Below are 21,856 nucleotides of genomic sequence, written 5' to 3' on the forward strand. Positions count from 1 at the left end.
CCAGAGCTCCACCATGCTTTTCTATGTGCCCAACTGTAGCCCAGTCTTGAACACTGCAATCTGCTTAAACTGTATTATGTGGAGACCTGCAGGGTGGTGAGTTGTGTACTTCACCTGGGCTTTCCCTCCTGGCCAAGAAAAGAGGCAATAAATGAAGGCTTTCCCTCTCCGCTAGGTTTGAGCAGGAGCAGGCTCTGGTGCAGGAGCAGCTTGCCAGACTGGCCCAGAAGGAGAGAGAGAGAGCCGATGCAGTGAGTGCACCGGCACAGGGCCTGGATGATCTGACTCCAGCGCTGCTCATTGAGAAAGGCAAGACCCATGAAGAGTTGGAGAAGGCCAAGTTACTGGTGAGTCAATGCTGGGGCCACACCCCGGTCCTAAAATAATATGCATCTGATTTGTGTTATTTACTTCTATATTTACAGTACTTATTGAGGTACAGTATATTCAGTGTGTTGGTTTGTTTGTACCTGTATGTATGGCTGTCTGGATGTTGGTAGAAGTCAAATCAATCATCAAAACATCTTAGCCAGAGAATGGTCATAGAATTTACATTTCTGGTTGCACTACACACACCAACAAATTGTACTGAAGTTATGATGAAATAACAAAAGGACCAGCTCTAAGGTTGCCTCAAATTTGCAAGTGGCAGTAAGGTATCTGCTGTGAGGCAAATAGCAAGAACTTACCTCTAGTTACTCTCTTTGATGTATGCCTGTCTTCCGAATTGCGTTTCTAGTCATGAATGAAAATAGACAAATAATCATGTTAACACTCATTTTCAACCTGGGACGATGTCTTTTTGTAGGCCAATACCATGTATTACCCGTGCCCTTTCATTCATTCATTCAAACCTTTATTTATGCTCGAAAGGCAATGAGGTTAGCCTCATTTACATTGGGTTGCGTTTGAGTTAAATTACAGAAATAAGCTCTGAAGTAACAAAGGCTGATGATATTAACACCTGTTCAATTTTCACAAAAATGGTCCAGAAAATAGAACCTGATGTGTGCCTCACCTGTTTTGTTTGTTTTGTTGGTAAACAGCAACCTCTATTGGTCAGACTCTGAACTGGCACGTCTGTTCTTAACCAGAGATGAAATATCATGAAGAATCTGCCGAGTCTACATCTGTCTTAAATAATGTCTTAAATTATATCCACTTATTCTTGTGAAAATAGACAATGACCTACTTTGACTAAATTGAATAAGATTAAGTCATTTTGGCAGTTCTGAGGGTGTCTTAACAGTAGTAAGCCATGCATGATATCCCTGCAATCATGTTCAGGCCACAATGCAGCCCTCACACCTATGTTGCATATAGTCAGATCAGCGATCTGACTATACCTGTATGTCTGAGTCATGCAAAATTTGAACCCAGGAAGTTGTAGAATATATGGTCAGGTTGAGCCACCAGGGGGAGCTCAAGGTTTGCTTTTAATACAGGTAAAACATTGCATGATCCTGGCACATTCAGTCCTCTATAGCAGGGGTTACCAAACTTTTTTGGCTCGGGCATCCCTATAAATATTTCTTTCATCCGAGGCACCCCTACATTATTATATTCCTAATTTTCACTCCCAGCACCATATATTTATAGCATATTTTAGCGATTATGTTGCGAGGAAAGTGAGATAATAGCCATTTTGATTAGAACTGACTGAAAATAACTTTGTACTTCAAGTTTAAAATGATACTAAATATCAAACATATAATTTTCCAAATGTCTGTCTGTCTGAGTGTCTGTCTGTCTGAGTGAGTGTCTGTCACAGCGTTTCTCCTCAGTGGCTGGAGCAATTGATCTGAAATCGCATCACCATTAGCATATGAACACACCTAACATAACTGTGAAGCCCGTTTGTCACTTTCACAAATCATATGCTGTATATTAGCATTTTTATGGTGTATCTATACTGTATCTATTCTGCATCTAGCTTGAGGCATATCTATTCTGCATCTAGCATGAGGCAACATGTTTAACCAGCTCTGTGTGTGTGTGTGTGTGTGTGTGTGTGTGTGTGTGTGTGTGTGTGTGTGTGTGTGTGTGTGTGTGTGTGTGTGTGTGTGTGTGTGTGTGTGTGTGTGTGTGTGTGTGTGCGTGCGTGCGTGCGTGCGTGCGTGCGTGCGTGCGTGCGTGCGTGCGTGCGTGCGTGCGTGCGTGCGTGCGTGCGTGCGTGCGTGCGTGCGTGCGTGCGTGCGCGGGTGGGTGCGGGTGGGCGCGTGTGCGGGTGGGCGGCCGGGGGGGGGTCTGTTGTCTGGCCCTGTAACAGATTTTGTCCAAAAATCATGCAGATCGGTACACAGTATCTCTGTAGCCATTAAACGAAACGGGTATTTCTTACATTGATTCTCCTACATATTATCATGCAAGCACCAGTTAAAGTTACTTTCCATCCCTCATATACTGTGTGCACAGTGCACATCCCATAACCCACACACTGCACATCATTTCAGAGCTCATATCTTTGAACGGGTAAGGACTAGTATTTTTAAATGTCCAAATACATTTCAAATGTTATCAAATTATCTCGCGGCACCCCTGGACTGCCGTCGCGGCACCCCAGGGTGACCCGTCACCCACTTTGAAAACCCCTGCTCTACGGTGTTTACAAAAAGTGCCTAGTAAACATTACATTTCCAGATATAGTGTGATGAGGAGGCTTTGGACACAGCAGCTGTGCTGTTGCTGCCCTTCACAGTTCACAGCTGTCTGTGGACTGTGGAGAGGCAGATGACAGGTGATTATGATAAGATAGCAGGTGACTGTAATCAAAAGACAACCACTTTGAGCCTAATGTGGTTGTGAGAATATGACTTATGAAGGCATGGGTTATTTAAACATCTTTTATGTGTTTCTAACTAACCTGTCTGTAAAATTGCAGACAACCTCCACACGTAAATGTAAACTTTATTCAACCTTGGAATAACTTTGTAAACCTTAATTCATCACTCTAACAAGAGCAGAGAAGCTGTAGTAATTGTCTACCGCAATTGTCACATAATTTACCACAATATCAATCTTTTTATGTACTTTTAATGTTACCCTAAAGGTTATATTGAAATCCATGTAGTATTTCAGGATAGCTGTAGCTAAACCTGGCAAATAACTGTTCATACAGTTGTTATTACAGTATAAGTAAATGAATTTACAATGATGGTGGTGTCATATAGCCATTCAGTTTTCTTACTGCACTCTCACTGGCCAATCAGAACTGAGTGTTCTACATGGCCCTGGTATAAAGCTGAATACATTCTGAGAAGATAACATGTAAACTGTAGAAAAAAAGGATGAATATGGCAGCAAAGTAGAAATCCTACTTTTCCAAAGCCATTTGAAATGTGCTTGTATTGCACAAGGCTTTGACACACACATCCATGTCCGAATGTCAGCATACATGAGCGTAACTGTGACTCAGTGGTAGGTATGGGGGATTGGGAGATGAAAAAGAAGAGGAGATTGGATGGGATTGGTTTGGTTTGATGGAGAAGTGGCCTTTTTCAACGCATACGGCAGCTTTTCTATGGCTGACTACACGCATGACATCTCAGCTGTAATATATGGTAACACACTTGGGACAGTAATGAAAGGATGACACGGAGGATGGCCGTCGTGTTTGCATATTATGTTTGTGCGTGTGTGCAGGTGTGTAGTATAGCCATGTGTTCACATGGCCAATAGAAAGGCATAGAGATGGCGTGTGCGTGTCCTGCTTGACACTAGATATAGTGTATTTCTGTATGCATATATACCTGTATGTTTGCTCAGAATGCGCACACACATGTATTATGTGCGTATCACACATAGATGCAGAGATGTTTGCTTATTCAATGTGTCTGTGTGTGTGTGCGTGTGCACCCTGGCGCGAGCGGTACTGATCTCTGGCGTGATGAGGAGTGATCTATTTACTGAGCATTAATCACAGTTGCTAGCGATTCCCTCCGTGGCTTTTGTCACACAGCGTGAGGTGGCCGCTTCACTGTCTCTCGGAACGAAAGGCTGTGGAGTGTGGAGTTCCCCCACCCCCACCCCTTCCTCCCTCACACAATTGATTGGTCCCGCAGCGTATTTTTGGTGTGCCAGCTCGCTGTAAATGATTATTGAATGAAGCCGTTGGCCCAGAGTTCACTGATACTGGCTCCCAGCGTTTAATGATGTCGCATCGCAACGAGACTCCGCTGGCTCTTACTTCCCAACCTTGTTTTCTACATTTACTGACAGGTCCAGTCAATACGGCCTGCCACTGTGCGTGTGCGTGTGCATGTGCGTGTGTGTGTACATGCGTGTGTGTGACACCGTAAAGGTGTGTTTCTGCCAGTTGATGACCATAACATGTGTTTTTTGTTTCGTTCTCTTGTGGCTGCCTGGTCTCTGGTCTGATGTAGTCACACCTGTTGTGTTTATAAACAGCAACCTCTGTTGGTCAGAAAGGAGCTGTAGAATTTAAGGCAAATTAAGCTTCTTATTCTAACACCCCCAACACACATACAGTGTTGGCACCCACCAGGGACGTGCTGGCCATTGGGAAAAGCGGGACAACCCCCGAACGGCCGGTTCATTCCCGGCCGGTCCAGGCCGGCCACTAGGGAAAAAAATCCTATTTTGGGGGCTGGGTGGCCAAAAAAGTAAATCGTCGCTGTCGGGCAGAAACCTTTTATCTCTCAAGTTTCAAATTTGTAATTTTTTTCACAAAGCAAAGCCCTACTTCATCATACAAGGCCGTCGCACAAAATGAAACAGCAGATCTACAAGCACACAACGCCTCGCGGTGCGAGGTGTTGTGTGCTTGTAGATCGACTGTTCTCACTAGTTTAAATCATTTTTAAAATGATAAATACAAAACAAACGGTTTTGGACGTTTCCACCCGACAACAATGAAATATAACTCATGTAATTGGCCCACTGGCTTGTCACTTGTCATGATCTGAAATGGCAAATCTTTGAGTAGCAGCTATAGCGCGCAATGAGGGCCTCTACAACTCTTTTTCCCGGGCTGAATCAGGGGCCCAGCACGTCCCTGGCACCCACACCCATTCCACAGAATAAGAGTCTTCTTTGAATAGAGTGGGAGCTGCCTTATTTCTCACAGAAGATGACAGACTAGGCATGCACAATGTACATATCTTGGCCAATATCCTTTTACTGATTAATTGCAATTGGCCAATACCGATGCTGATAATGCTGACATTTTCCATTAGGATTTACCTTACACCTAGTAACTGTGATTCTGGGTGCCGAAGCAAACTTCAAACAACTTAAATGTACTATTTTTACTCAACATTTTTACCACTTGTTGACCCTTTTGAAAGCTTCCCCAGAAAACACTGAATCTGCCGCATTAATCATCAAAACAAGTATTCAACATATTGGCTAAAACGGATATATTTTTGATAACCGTTCGATATAGATATTGCATTTTTAAGGCTGATATTGCCTATACTGATATGATGGCTGATTATTTGTACAGTATCCCTACATAAAACATAAGTATAAAAATACACATGCACACATTGCCATCCTCACCGTGCCACACACATACAGTTCACATACATGTCACACAAACCGATACACAGACAGACAGGCTTCACACAGCATGCCTGTTTTCTCCAATGCATACCGGTAGCATGAGACCATTGGGGTGAGGAGAAGGTGAGTGAGATGCGGGAAGAGACCCCCCTGTCAGACATCTCAGCCTGCTCCATCAACTCCTCCTCGGGCTGCCTGTCACAACCACTCACATTAGCCATTCACTCCTATCTGTACACACACTGTCAAAGCTGAGGGTGTACAGTATGCATGTTTATGTATGTACTGTAATGTAGTGAGTACATATTTATATATACACAGATACACAGTATCTAACTTCCATAATCAAAATGTCAAAAGTACTGTTTTGCAAAAATCGGCCTCCTGGTGGGCTATAACAGGCCCATGTGAAAAGTTTGGGCCAGAGGTTCTGCTTTGGCATCCAGGGAGTGTGTGTGCACAGTTTCGCTGCCATCATGCCAAGGACGGACGGTCGGACAGACAGACAGACAGACAGACAGACAGACAAACAGGGTGTAAAACATATTGTCTCGGCCATGTTTTTCGGCCTGGTGGAGACAAAAAAATCATTGCTGAACCAATCAAAAGCTTTTAGGGTGGTCCCTCGTATTGCGGCAGTGACATGATTGGTTTCCAAAGCAGTGAGTGTAGGTTTGTTAGCTACTATTCTAGCAGCTATCTTGCCTTTAGAAGTCCTCCAGATGTATCTATAGGCAGAGATCTCTGATGATCTGACAATGCACAACCTGGACATGCACAGCACCTTTTTTGAATGATTGGTTTGAATACGTTATTAGCTGTTCGCAGACAAAAGCATAGGAAAGTACAGTACAGTACAAGGTCTGCTATAGGATTTAAATCCAAGAAAGCACTATGGCTAGTTTCCATTGGGGTCCGTTGTACAACAACATTAAATTACAGCACTGGGATAGAAAACATTTTTCGAAGCCAGATCGATCTAGACATCATGGACTGAGAGCGTCTTCCTGGTCATAGAGGGATCATTGAACTCGTATCCATTATTAAAATAAACAAGAATCATATTCGGGTTTCAGGTAGTACCATATTGTATTTATCAGTACATTGATGCAATAAAAATCCAATCTCCTGGTGTAATTGTGAGAGTGAGGAGCATATATAAACACCTTGCGGGAACTCATTGAAATGATGACTTGTGATAGGTAGCATGACATATCCTCTCTGCGTTCCTTCATTAGCGCCTCCCGCATTCCGTTAACTTTCACTCTCTATCCTCTTCTCTCTGCCTCGGAGGTATCACCCCCCGCTACAAATAAACCACTATTAGTATGCACAGGCATTCAGACACACACACACAAACACACACACACACACACACACACACACACACACACACACACACACACACACACACACACACACACACACCAACACCAACACACAGGAACCTGCGTCTGCTTTAAGTAATTGAGTTTCAGGAGCTGCTGGGTGCTGGGTGGCTGATATTAATAGGCTTTTGATACCTGTTGTGTTGCTGTGTGTTGGTTCCAGGTGAATGGTTGTCACGCGCTAGTGGAATGTGCTCTGAGATCCAAAGCAGATCAATGGGAGCATACTGTATGTATACTGTAGTGTTACACTGTATAATCCTGAGCGTAAAAAAATGACCCACAAGAGTAAAGTCTTTACACCCTCAAGGGTAAATTAATACTCAGGATTCTACCATGTAGTATATAGGCTTATGAAATATTCAGTTCAACTGAACAAAGCAGTTTAATCTCGCTGGGTAATTTTCATGCTATATGCATTATATTATACAAACCTATATGCATGAAAATAGGATCCTCAAAAAACGGTGACCTCCAATATCATTGGACACATACTGTAAGCAATCATAATACAGACCAGGGGCAGTGCATGGGTCATTGCGACATGCGGCTTGGATCAAACTACAATCTGTTTGTTGAGAAGACGTCACTCTATCATGGCTGCCATGCTCCTGATTAGCACCTGCTGACGTGATTTGGGAAGGTCGGGACTGGTTGGCAAACCTGGTTGGTTACCTGCACTTATTTTGCAGCAATTCAAACAAATATGGTCAAAATCATATGGTCAGCAATAATTTGGGATAGCTATCGAGGATTATCGCCACATTTCATCAGATCAGTGCATCTGGTAGCCCACAATGGGTGATTTGTTGGGGGTGGCCACTAGATGGTAGTGTTGAAGCACTTCAGCTAAACAGAATGAAGCAGGATTGATGTGTGCAGGGGGTGCAGCAACATGTGCTGCCAGGCACCACATTCTCCACCCAGCTCTCATTCCTCCTCCATTCCTTTACCTCTTTTTTTTCTCTCTCTCAGCCGTCTTGGTTTTTCTCTCTTTCTCTCCCTCTTTTTCACTCCCTTGTTTCCTCTTTGTGCTGTCTATACCTGAATCCTCCCTGCTGTATCACCACAGTAAGGAGGCTCTTATAAATGGGGATGATACTGAGGCTATTATCATTTTGGGCTCTTTGAAAATTTAAAGGGATGTTTCACTTTCAAACATGTTTGGGGTCATTGTCTACTCAGGCTTTTGAGAGCACCCCAGACAGTTTTTAAGTTACTTGATTCAGTATTTAGAAGGGGTGTAATGTAACGTAAATATAGCAACTGCATTAAACAAATAAATAAACAATTTTAATTTGCAACGATCTACTATATCAATATGCAAACGGCAAAAATATAGTTTTGGTATTTAGACATTCATTTTATCAGACACGCCCCCTTCCTATACAAACCCATTCTTACTTCAAACTCAATTTTAATCATGATGGATTCATAGGAAACACCCATGTAGTCATGGCCTTAGTCTCGCGTGGCCAGACTGTTGCCTCCGCGATTTGGTCAAATGCTCCCGGCATACAGTCTGGCAAACCAGAATAGAAATAAATGATGAGTGCGAGATGAAGCGGAAGTGAAGCCTCCTCGTCACTTCCGTTTCTGTCTCACATCACACATATTTATCATTATATAAATAAAAATCATATAAATATGTTTAGCTTGCTGCTTAGCAGAAATTACATTTTAAAATATATTTTCTTGAACGGTAATGCTCGTTTCCATTACTCGCCGTTACCGTTAGGGAGCTGCTGTTCCAGACTCTATATAGCATTCAGAGATTGTGGAATAGTTGTCTGGCTACGCGAGACTATCATGGCCTTAATGCACTCTCTAAATGGACAGGAAGTTCCTGTGCTGTCACTGGGCTGGATATAAGACCGGGCCTGGTCTATCTTGATAACTTTTTGACATTTCTCACTGTCATTAACTCATCTGCCGCCCAGCACGTTTATAAACGTTCCATTAAACCCAGCTATCTACCGCCCAACACGTTTATGAACGTGCTATCGTCTTTTCATTGTTTTACAGTTGATGGTGCTCTCCCGCTGCCTGTGACTTAATACAGTAGGGAAACATCAAAGGGAACCAGGTCATTCACGTGAATGAAGAAAAAAGGTCAAAAAACTGCATTGAAACACATGTTATCAGACAATCCAAAATAACAGATTGAGAGAGAGGCAACAACAACCACTCTAGCAGTTTGGGAGACACAATGCAGAAACACAAGCCAGCAGAGAGAGGAAAAAGGAAAAAAAAAAAAAAAAGAGGATCGGCTCGGTTGAGATTTGAATATAGGATAGTTAGAGTTAGAGTTTAGATAGTTGATTGATAGCCTAGAGATGGCAGTAGAATTCGTTTAGATTTGAGTGTATTTAGGTGAAGAAAGTTTTATAGTGGGAGAGAGGTGGAGAGGAGACGCTGTCTCCGTGAAAACAGAGGGGAGGGGAGGAATGGATCACACACACACACACACACACACACACACACACGCCTACCTCTCATTTCCTCCTTCTCTCCTGATGGCTCGTAAAAGATTCAAGCATCATGTTATCCATTGATTGATTTAAACAGAATGAGTAAGTCCACAAACGCCGGCCCATCCGCCATGTAAAAGAGTATAGATCCAGTCAGTAAACAAAGGTGCATCCACTCACTGCTAGTAATGTGCTGCCCAGAGTGCACCGATGCACCCCCCCCATCTGTCCCCCATGCGAAAACATCTCTGTTCCAGTGGTGTGTGTGCGGTGAAAATAGCCGATCCTCAAACTCAGCGATGCGCCCCCCCCCCCCCCCTCCCTCCTCCTCCTCCTGTCCTCCTCCTGTCCTCCTGTCCTGTATGCAGACTCTGCACTCCACCAAACTTTCGTCAGCTTCGAAAAAGTTACACGATCGTGTGTGTGTGTGTGTGTGTGTGTGTGTGTGTGTGTGTAAGCAATTGGTTTCATTTACCCTAAAATGTCATGGTTTCATTATCTGAGAAATCACGTGACCTTCCTTGTTGCTTGAGACATGCGCATGCGCGTGCATGTGTGTGAGTGTGTGTGCGTGTGCGTGTGTGTTGAGTGAGCACACAGTACCACAGCGCCATCTATTGGCTTGAAACTAAATAAGAGACGTATTCATGCTGGTTTCATAAAAAGGCTTTTTTTAGGCTTTTTTATTCAAATTAGCCCATGTTGGGCCAGTACAGTAGTCACTTAAAAAATCAGGGAAAAATCAGGAAACAACATTTAAACCCCATGTATTTATTGGTAAAAGTATATTTCTTCATCTTTCCATCGGTATACTCCATTTGTTCATAGCTAAGAAACACATTTTTTAAATATTCATTGAAAAGGAGTCAAAATGCTCCAAAACCCTGACATGTTTTGGAAGAGTTTAATTAAAAACGTGGGGCAGGCAATGTGTTAAGATAGCAATGCACCAGACCACACCTGGTTTTAAGACCAACACCGCCCACCAGTGCACAGATGAGCTAAGTACATTTGGTAATTATACACAACATGGGGGCCGGGTGTGAAAATGACAACTGTATTATTGGTTGTAAACTAGCAATGATCATTTTGCTGCACCTGGCGCCATTTAGCACCTGGCGTAAAATAGGGCCCAGAGTGCTTGTATTTGTACAGGTAAATAGAATGGCCAGATGGGTGTATTGATTCCAGTAAAGTTTCTCGAATCCAGGAATAGTATATGGATGTATAAAAGTATATTGGGTAGCCTGTAGTTTATATGAGAACTGAGATTTATGCGTTCATTGTTTGATTGATTTCCATTGGGGTCCTCTGTACTCAATTCATCAAAACGTTTAATGACAAATATACAATATAATACTTAGCAAAACATCATATAAACAGTGAGAGGCCGGGGAGGAGAGTAGACTTTGAGTTTTTACAGGGGCCAGTTTTGAATTACAGCCACCTTGTAAGCGCTCTTTTAAAGAGGTTTTGAAGGAGAGTAGGGACTGTTGGTAGGACGTTCCACATTTGTGTGGCATAGCAGGAGAACAAATTTAACCCCTTTTTTCCCTACACAAAATTACCACACTATAATGGACAAAAACAGTTGAAATAAAACTGTAAAATGACCTGGAGGTGGCCTCTTAACCCATTTAGACCTTGGTTGATCACCACCAATGGGGGTCCAGGGACTGCAGATGGAAATTAGCCCACAGCGGGCTAAATCTGGCTCATTTACATTGAAGTGAAAACTGACATGTCCATTAATGAGCAAGGTCCCTGTCAAATAAACAGATCTTAACTCTTAATTTAGACCTGAGGCCGATTCTGAAAACACCTTCTAAAACCTAACCTAAGGTTTCTGAAAACCTTCAATTTCTTATTCCAAAAATATAAAATAAATTATGTTGCTATATGTATAGCAAATACTGATGTGACACAGACGTAGCAGCCGGCCTTAAGGGTAATACAACGTATAGGTAGCAGCAGGTCTAAATGGGTTAAGGGCTTGACTTATGGTGTTTAAACATCAGCTGTCATATCGCTACAAATATAGACACACAAGCTTCAACATGCACCTACTGTACACACATCAGTGTTTCATTTGTAACTCCAAGGGTGTACAAATGTAAACAAAATGGTCCATTTTGGTTACATTTGTACACTCTCAGAATTAAAGTAATGTCCCTCAGGCCTCTTAACAAACTGCAGCATCCCTATTTCTAAAAAAGCATTTTGTATTCCAAATGAATACACTATTAACTCTTTGCGTGCCAGCGCCCTCTAGGGGCCAAAGAATGCCAGCGCATCTCTCATAGGCGAGCGCTTTAGCTTCCAGGACTTCAGCTTCCAGGACCTGACGTGCTCACGTTGATGCACGCCATGGAAATGTCCCGGATGAAGATGCTAACAGAATGGCTATTCCCATTTTGTCATCTAAAAGATCATTTTTGGGCGATTTCGCCGTAAATAAACCTTGCGCCGCTTTCCTAAAACACAAAAAAGAGATATAAGCCTTTAAAGATGCGGTCATTCATTGGATTAGGCGGAGATTGGCGATTGCGTTCGCAAATTACGGCCGGCTGGGACGTTGTTAGCTTTCGGCTAGTAGCTACAAAAATCAAGCCAGGCTTCAGAAGGCCTCTTATCATTTTATTCATTTAATTAAATAAAGCCGAACTACTTCGGGATCGACACACTCGTGTACTCATCGGAAGCGGCGCCGAACATCGGGTGAACATTGGGGAGCTCAAAAATGTATTTTAAACCATTTTTAATGGAATATATCGTCGGACAGAGTAGAACGGCTAGCTGGCTAGCGGCTAGCGAGCCAGGACCACCCACGACTCTACAAGCAGCTCGGGGTTCTCACATGGCCCTCTTCTAGCGCCACCATGAGGCCGATTCTTGAAAAACACATTTTTGGACACTGCTCCTACAATTTTTGCCCTAAAATCACGCAAATCGGTACACAGTATGTCTACACTCATCTCATCAACATGGATATGTCCCATTTAGCGCCACCTTCAGGCCGATTTTTTTTAAACACATTTTTGGACACTACTCCTACAGATTTTGCCCTAAAATCACACAAATCGGTACACACTTGCTCTACACTGATGTCATCAACATGGATCTGTCCCATTTAGCGCCACCTTCAGGCCGACTTTTTAAAACACATTTTTGGACACTACTCCTACAGATTTTGCCCTAAAATCACGCAAATCGCTACACAGCATGTCTACACTCATGTCATCAAAATGGATCTGTCCAATATAGCGCCACCATCAGGCTGATTTTTTCAAACACATTTTTGGACACTGCTCCTACAGATTTTGCCCTAAAATCACGCAAATCGGTACACAGTATGGCTACACTCATCTCATCAACATGCATCTGTCCCATATAGCGCCACCATCAGGCCGATTTTTACAAATACATTTTTGGACACTTCTCCTACACATTTTGGCCTAAAATCACGCTGCGACCTGACGGTCGCTTATCTCCCGATTAGGGAGGCTTACTGGTATTATACTTCATCATACAACGGTGCCACGTCACGTCACTTGTCCCAAAAATTGCTGCTTTACAAGCTCACAACATTCCGCATCCTTAACGCACTGTGTTCTTGTAAATTGGCTATTTTCGTCATGCGACACCATAGTACAGCGAAGTACAAACCGAGCCTTGCAGTTGGCACCGTATGCGGTAGCTAGCACGAGGATAGCTAGCTGCTGGGGAATGTGGACTAGGGGAGATGAAAAGACTGAGGGCAGATACCTGGATCGTGGTATGTGTTAATGGATTCAAATTTATGACTCTGCCAGCCAGCCAGATACAGATAGCTCTGTCTGCTTGTTAGCTGAAGAAGGAGAGGGAATAGATTTGCGGTGGAGAGAAGAGAATTGGAGGCAGTATGTCAAAACTCAGCAGCTGGAGAGAGAGGGGAGAGAGAGAGAGAGAGAGAGAGAAGGAGGGATGAAAAAAGAAAAGGGAGTGGACAACGGGACAAATATGCATGTGTGGAGAGGAGCATCAACTCTCAGTTTTGTGAAGGCCTGTTTTGGAGCAGCAATGTAGTATAACAAAATGTACTACACACAATCTCTGAATCTCTTTGTCTTTCCCTCAGGTATGGCCAAATGATCATACAATAGTGCTGAAGACATGCACACACGCACGAGGGCGCGCACACACACACACACACACACACACACACACACACACACACACACACACACACACAGCTAAGCCTGTTATCAGCTGGTCTAATCACAGACTTGACATCTTTTGTGCATGTTAAAGCCGCTAAGCCCTGTCGCTTGAAGCACACTATCTCTTCTCTCTCTCTCTCTCTCTCTCTCTCTCTCTCTCTCTCTCTCTCTCTCTGTCTCTGTCTCTCTCTCTCTTACACACACACACACACACACACACTCTTTCACACACAAGCTCCCGTAGTGTCTAGCCGTGGTAATTGCTGACAAGCGGAGCACCCACCGGCCGAGGGGATTTTGATCCGTTGGGCTGAGGTGGAACGCCTAGCACTGTAATCCTGGCGGTCCGAAGGCCAAGTGCGTAGGAGTGAAATTCCTCTCACATCGGAAAGCCGTTACAATATAATGAGACAGCAGCAGGCACAGGGTTATTGGCCAGTGGAAAAAATATTTCCATGGGGAAATAATGTTGTTGTCGTAGCTAGAAGTCAGAATGTGAGTTTCAAATTGTTGGTCCTGTGATGTTTTACATACAGGCTAATGTCAACAAACTATGAACATGTCTAATATGTTTCTGTGGGAGGACTGATCGTTGTAGGTATTTAGATCTGGTGTTGTGTTGAGATGTGTTCTAATATAGTGCAATAGTTCTCAATGTGGGTTCCTTCCGGGGACCACCAGGGTCCATAATGGGGTTCCAGCGGGTCCACACAGCTACATTTGGTTAGGAACCAAATGAAACAGGTTTTTGATAGTCCGTACTGTTTGCCTGTAATCGCCTTTACAAAAGTGTGGGCCGGGCCTGTCTCTTACAAACACACCATACATCATGAACACAACATCCAGTCATCCTCAAATTGGAATCACAAGTTGAATGAAGGCCTCTATACAGTTCACCTCCAAGCAATGGGTAGGCAACTCACGCTGGTGTAGGTCTGTGCTCCGAAGAGCACACTTTTCTAGTGTTTTTCATGTTCTTTTTTTAACTTGGCACTCCCACATGTTTACCTTGACCATAACCACACCAAACCGTTTCATGATGAACTTAACCATCTCTACCCTAATTCCTAAATGTCACTGGAGAACAAATATTGACCCAACACCAGCATGTTTCAACATTAGGTAGCAGCATTTTCTTTTTATTTGTATTATTATTATTATTATTATTTTGATAGGCCTCATTAGAACCAGATTGGGTTTCCTGGCTATAATTTATACTGAGAAAGTGGAAGCATTTTGAAATTAATTAGCACACAAAAACACATACCCCTCTGTTTCACATTCAACATTCTTTTTTTCCCCCACTCCACACCTCAAAGTCGTTCAGACGTCTCTCTCTCTCTCGCTCTCTCGCTCGCTCTCTCTCTCTCTCTCTCTCTCTCTCTCTCTCTCTCTCTCTCTCTCTCTCTCTGTCTGTCATGGTGACAGACAGTCTATGGTGGGAAAGCAGGCCGTTGATGAGCTGCTAATTCATTTAGCCTCCTTCAGCTATGTGAGGAGAACACACATTTAATGAGCAAACAGCTAGACATGGGGTCAGTAACCCTTTTGAAATGAAGTGCCTTGTTTTTATTTTCTAGGTATTAAGTCAGTGTGCCATATCAACATTTTGTTTAATTATGACACCACAACAGAATAAAATATTTCCAGCAGATTTTGATTGTCCATAAATATAACCTTTTTTCCCCCCTTCTTCTGAAATATGTTCTTTTCATCAAGACATTGTAATTCTCAGATAGCAATATCCCATCTCAGACTCCCTGCCCAGTCAGAGTTCAGAGTTTGAATGAATGTAGAATTGTGTGCAGGATGTTATTTGCATACAGATGTGGGGGTACTTAATTCAATTGACTACATTTAAAAATATATATTTTATTTTAAACTCCAAATCCTCTCCCTCCGCCATTGTGCCAGTGACCAATGTTGGCAACTTGCCTAAGGTTGCCTACCCCTGAGGTGTGTGTGCGTGCGTGCGTGCGTGCGTGCGTGTGCAAAGATTCAAAAGTATGTCTACAGTATTTGAGTGCTTGTATGCATAATAAACATTGTGCTGTATGAACAAACATGTTTGAATCAGTTTCCACATCGAGAGGTTCACGTGTAAGACTGGTAGATCCGTTTTAATCTTTATTATACAATTTAGCAAAAGCCGCATCCCACTTCCAAGCCCATTAACGCCCACTCTGCATCCACTCCAACTCAACTTCAACTCAACGGTAGGTAGAACGTACGGAAAAATACCGCCCACCTCTATGCCGATTCGCTAACCGGCCCATTCACTGCAGCCGAGAACACAGCCTGCCCTGCAACGCATCCTGCTCCCCCCTCCCCCTTCCCCCCTCCTCACACACTCAGTCACTCTGAGCAGACAGCAGAGGGGGAGACCTCAAAGTTGTTTAAACAGCTTGGAAACCATTCGCTGCCACTGGATTAATAACTGATCATCAATACATCTCAAATAGGGATCTACTACCTTTGGATGTTCAATTGGAGAGGACAACAGCAACACATTGAAATCCACGTTTTTAGGCACCAACCGCTTGCATTAGATCCAGAGAAATGCGATGCGATGCGTGATCATTTGTCTTCTCTTCAACACTGCGCATATTTCCAGCTATCCTAGGCTGTGTAACGTTAGGTTAACAAGCTCGTTGACCCTCATTTGACATAGGCAATCGGCACAGTCTGGCTTGTACTGCGTGTGTCAACTGAATGCATTAGCCCAGATATCAAGTAATCATGATCTCCCCCTCATGCTAAAATGACTTTAAGTTCCACTTCTCCCCAAAATGTATTTTCCATCATGAATGACAAGCCTATACTATTGTTGCATTTAGGCTCTTTATTAAACTATAAGCCTGTGTTTTATTGCTACACAATAATGGTAAATAAAGTAGCTTACTCTAAAATAATCCATCCATCCATCCATCTTCAACCGCTTATCCAGCATCGGGTCACTGGGGTAACAGTTCCAACTGAGATTTCTAGAGTTCCTTAATAATAATAATTAAAATAAACAATACTAATGATTATAATTGCGACCGTCAGGTCGCAGTTACTATGAAAACCTAAACCGCCTGTCTGTCCGTCAGTCTGTCTGTCTGTCTGTCACGTCACATCACACTTTTTTGCCCCTATCCATGTGAAATTTTCCACACACAATCCTTGTCTGCCAATCCACAACCTCCACCCTTCCAGGGACCCCCGCAGCTCCAGGGACCCCCGCCAAATTTTTAAAAACACATTTTTGAATACTGCTCCTACAGTTTTTGCCCTAAAATCACACAAATCGCTACACAGTATGTCTACACTTATCTCATCGACATGGATCTGTCCCATATAGCGCCACCATCAGGTCGATTTTTTAACACATTTTTGGACCTAAAATCACGCTGCGACCTGACGGTCACTTATCATACATTCATAAATACATACCGTACATACTGTATAAATGTATCCGCCTTATTCCACCTTTATCTATACATTTCCACAACAATATACAGACAGAAATGGCATATTTTGGACATAGTTCGATTCGTGATTAATCATGATTAATTAATTTTTAAGCTGTGATTAATCTGATTAAAAATGTTAATCATTTGACAGCCCTAAGATGGATACATAGATAAAGATAAAGATTGGAATCTCGGAATCTCCATATCAGTTGCATCACTAACAATAATTAAAAACTAACAATAGTCATAATAATAATAATAATAATATCTGGAATGTACATAATACTTTTACAGTTCACTACAGTAAGGCACAGAACAGTACCATAAAGTACAGTACACTACCATACAGTACAGTACAGAAGATACACTACACTACAGTACAGTAAGGTACAGCACAATACAGTACAGTAAGGTACAGTACACTACAGCACAGTAAGGTACAGTACAGAACAGTACAGTAGATACAGTAAGGTACAGTACAATACAGCACAGTAAGATACAGTACACTACAATACAGTAAGGTACAGTACAATACAGTGCAGTAAGGTACAGCACAGTAAGGTACAGTAAGGTACAGTACAGTGCAGTAAGGTACAGCACAGTACAATACAATAAGGTACAGTACAGTAAGGTACAGTACAGCACAGTAAGGTACAGTACAGCACAGTAAGGTACAGTACAGTACAGTACACTACAGTAAAGAAGCGGGGGTGGACTCTAGATGTGAGCGGCCCGAAGGGCCGCGAACCTCTAGTTGTGTGCAAATGGAACCAAATGTACCAATGGAGACTGCATGCTTGGTTTAGTTATTGACCGAATTCACGTTACGCAACTTCCTGGCACTGACGTCAGGGTAGCAGGGGAAAAACTACTAATATCCCATAGAGTTAATACAGAAATCGCACATTTAATCAATTTCCGAATAGTAATCTATCTATAAATGCGACAAATCTCTGTCTGTTTGTTTGTAATCCGCGTATCTCGAGAACCGTTCGTCCCACCGGCTTCAGATTCGGCGCGCGCGTTCCCCGCCGCCGCGCGGAGTGCAGTGCCGGGCCTCGACCCGACCCGACTCGCGGTTTTCCGAAACCGGCGCGAAACGTTCGGAATCTCCTTATGCGGAGCTGATTGTTAACATCAGGCTGTTCCGGAGGAAATCGGCGCAAGCGCTGACTCATTGTGACATCACTTCATAAAAGGCTCTGACATCACGTACGCCACATGAGTCAACAAAAAATCTCTGTGAATGTGTATGTATGTATGTGAATCTCGAGAACCGTTCTTCCCACCGGCACGCGCGTTCTCCAGATATGGGCATAAAATGAATCCCCGTCGACCCGACCCGGCGCACGTTTTTTTCGAACCGGCGCAAAACGTTCGGAATCTCCTTATGCGGAGCTGATTGTTGACATCAGGCTGTTCCGGAGGAAATCTGCACAAGCGCTGACTCATTGTGACATCACTTCATAAAAGGCTCTGACATCACGTACGCCACATGAGTCAACAAAAAATCTCTGTGAATGTGTATGTATGTATGTGAATCTCGAGAACCGTTCTTCCCACCGGCACGCGCGTTCTCCAGATATGGGCATAAAATGAATCCCCGAATGCGGAGCTGATGTCTGACATCAGAGTTTTCCGCAACCGGTACTGTGTGTGCAGAGATCTCCATATATGGGCATAAGGGGACAAAGGCAAACAGATGGTCAAAACGGGTCCTATGACAACAGGTATATTGGGGTTTGCATTAAAGGGTGGGGACAAAGGCTAACAGATGGTCAAAACGGGTCCTATGACAACAGGTATATTGGGGTTTGCATTAAAGGGTGGGGCATTCATGGGGTCCGCTCCAAAAAAGAAAATAAAAGAGACAAAGACAAACATAAGACAAGCGACAAAGCGTGGGACTGGGAGGATGACTTGAATGATGCAGATTGCAGGCTGTGTATTCTGCTTAAAGAAGAAACAAACAAAAAGCGACAGAGATCTCATATATGGGCATAAAATGGATGCAGATAAACAGATATTTCCATGGGCATAAAATGGACCCAGAACTATATCTGCAGTGATCTCCATATATGGACATAAAATGGACGCCAACAGACAGACAGCTACAGATATCTCCATATATGGGCATAAATGGACACAGGCAAACAGATGGTCAAAACGGGTCCTATGACAACAGGTATAATGGGGTTTGCATTCATTCCCTATTTACATTGTTCCCGAGTTGGCCAGGTCGCCGACTAGACGCTGGGCCGCCCGAAGGGCGGCCCAGCTTCTAGTGTATAAAATACGGCTAGCGTGATCAAGAACACAAGATAGTAAAAGGCATAATTGCGACCGAAGGTCGCATATACTCTGAAAAACCGTGTCGCTTGAGTGACCTTCCTTCCTTCCTTCCTTCCTTCCTTACGTAACCTTCCTTCTATAACCTTCCTTCTGTACGGGAGTGATGTCAGTGTGATGTCAGCGAGTTGTGACATCACTTCCTGTACGGGGCGGCTACACGAAATGTGGATAACACTATATATGGAGATAGTCCAGTCCATCATGTCATATGGGACTACCGTCATAGACAGTAGCGAAAAGAGAAGGATACACAAGACTAAGAAAGACAAAAAAAGGAGGAGGAGGATAAAGATACCAAAAGGAGAGAGAAGAAAGGGTGGATGAGGTACAATGTGTCTCAGAAAAGAAAATGTAACAAGGAGGTGGCAACGGGGCGGCTAGATAAAGTTATTAGGCCTGGATCCGACTTTAAGTCAACGCACAGGATTCCAGAAGTGTAGCGCTTATTCGCTCTTGTATCAAACTGGTACTCGAAACGTTCTTAGAATTTAATATATATTTTCTAAAGTAAATATGGGGGCGGCTGTGAAAAAAAGAGAAGAATAAAAAAGAAAAAAAGGAGGAGGAGGATAAAGATACCAAAAGGAGAGAGAAGAAAGGGTGGATGAGGTACAATGTGCGGTATCCTCCTTGTCAAGCTCGACGTTGAGCATTTGCACCTATACATGGAGAAATGGAGCGAACCTGTTTGGCCTAAACATGGAGATGTGGTACAGAATGACTCATATATGGGCATAAAAAGTATGTCATGTCATGTGACATCACTTCCTGTACAGACAGTCAGACAGACAGCCATTGACTCCGGCCTAACAATGGCTACTGTCTATGACGGTAGTCCCATATGACATGATGGACTGGACTATCTCCATATATAGTGTTTTCCACATCTCCATGTTTAGGCCCTATCGCTCACACCCTAGGTGGGGTTGGCGATAGGGCCTTTCTGTGTGGAGTTTGCATGTTCTCCCCGTGTCTCCTAGGGTTGATACCCTCACAAAAACATGAACAAACTCCCCCCAGAATGACAACAACTAGAATCGTCAGAGAAACGCTGTGGTTGGCCAGATAGTCAAGAATTGGCGCATGTCACCCTGAGGTCGCATTCCACCCTCAGGTGTCTTACTAGTTTACTTTACCGTTCGAAATAATGATTTGTTGGCTTTCAGTCCAGCTATTTCTATGTTATTTTCGGTTATTTTACCCTCCAAAGCTGATGTCAGCACCAGGAAGTTGCTGAGAAATTCGCTGAGTGCGCATGCGTGGGCGGGCTGTGAGAGCAATATGAAGAATGCTGTCAGTGAATTAGATCGCTTTATTTTTCTCATGTTGGTCTCTTTGTCTCTCTTCTCTCTCTCCCCCCCTCATTACAAATACAAATCAGTAGTTTGACTGCACATACTGTCTGCCAGTATACTCTCCAGACAAATCCACAACTTAGTTCTGTGTGTGTGTGTGTGTGTGTGTGTGTGTGTGTGTGTGTGTGTGTGTGTGTGTGTGTGTGTGTGTGTGTGTGTGTGTGTGTGTGTGTGTGTGTGTGTGTGGGGGTGTGTGTGTGTGTGTGTGTGTGTGTGTCTCTCTCTCTCTCTCTCTCTCTCTCTCTCTCTCTCTCTCTCTCTCTCTCTCTCTCTCTCTCTCTCTCACCAGTCCTGACACCAACACTAAGAGCAAAGCGACGCCAAAAACCTCTCGTCCCCAAACACAAAGATTTATTCAAATGTGCCATTTGCATAATTCTGCATTTACATAATTGATTTCCAAGGAAGCGTTTACTTTCCGTGCACGGCAGTGTGTGAGACCAAAAGGTCTCGTCCTCTCTGTTTTACTTTCACACACACACACACACACACACATGCACACACGCACGCACACACACACACACACACACACGCACACACACACACACACACACACGCAGATTCAAGGCAACGCAATACCTTTGATTTCCTGTGCTTAGTTGAATCATGTTTGCTGTGGTTGTACCACAAGGGTCACCAGATGCTGCCAGTTTGGTAACGCTTCATGCTCAATTTAGACTTGAAACCCCAGTGGCCTGTGTGTGTGTGTGTGTGTGTGTGTGTGTGTGTGTGTGTGTGTGTGTGTGTGTGTGTGTGTGTGTGTGTGTGTGTGTGTGTGTGTGTGTGTGTGTGTGTGTGTGTGTGTGTGTGTGCGCGCGTGTATGTATCTTTCCATGCAGTGTGCACAGTACTGAACTGAGCTTTTTTGCATATCGATATGTGTCTGACTGCATACACCTGCTTGTGTGTGTGTGTGCGTGTGTGTGTGTGTGTTACTTGCGTGTGGAGGTGGCAGCAGGCTGTACCCGTCCATAGCATCCCTCTGGCAAGTGGCTTATGGCTTATGTTGATGGTAGAGACAGAGCTAATTAACTGCCCGTTAAATGCCAGGCTAGAATGAAAGACAGTGTCTGTGTGGGCACAAAGCAACGCAGAGCCACTGCCATATTACTC

At 43.5% G+C, this 21,856-nt stretch overlaps 1 protein-coding gene across 1 annotated transcript in view; it reads left to right on the forward strand.

The window, feature by feature from the left end:
• chchd6b (coiled-coil-helix-coiled-coil-helix domain containing 6b) overlaps positions 1–21,856 on the forward strand; it is a 95,389-nt gene that overhangs the window by 5,394 nt on the left and 68,139 nt on the right. The window contains exon 5 of the mRNA XM_080727585.1: positions 176–347. Within this exon, the coding sequence (XP_080583711.1) occupies positions 176–347 (172 nt within the window). The remainder of the gene's footprint in view (positions 1–175; positions 348–21,856) is intronic.

Source organism: Nannobrachium achirus, assembly GCF_963921795.1.
Source record: "Nannobrachium achirus genome assembly, chromosome: 6".
Taxonomy (NCBI): Eukaryota; Metazoa; Chordata; class Actinopteri; order Myctophiformes; family Myctophidae; genus Nannobrachium; species Nannobrachium achirus.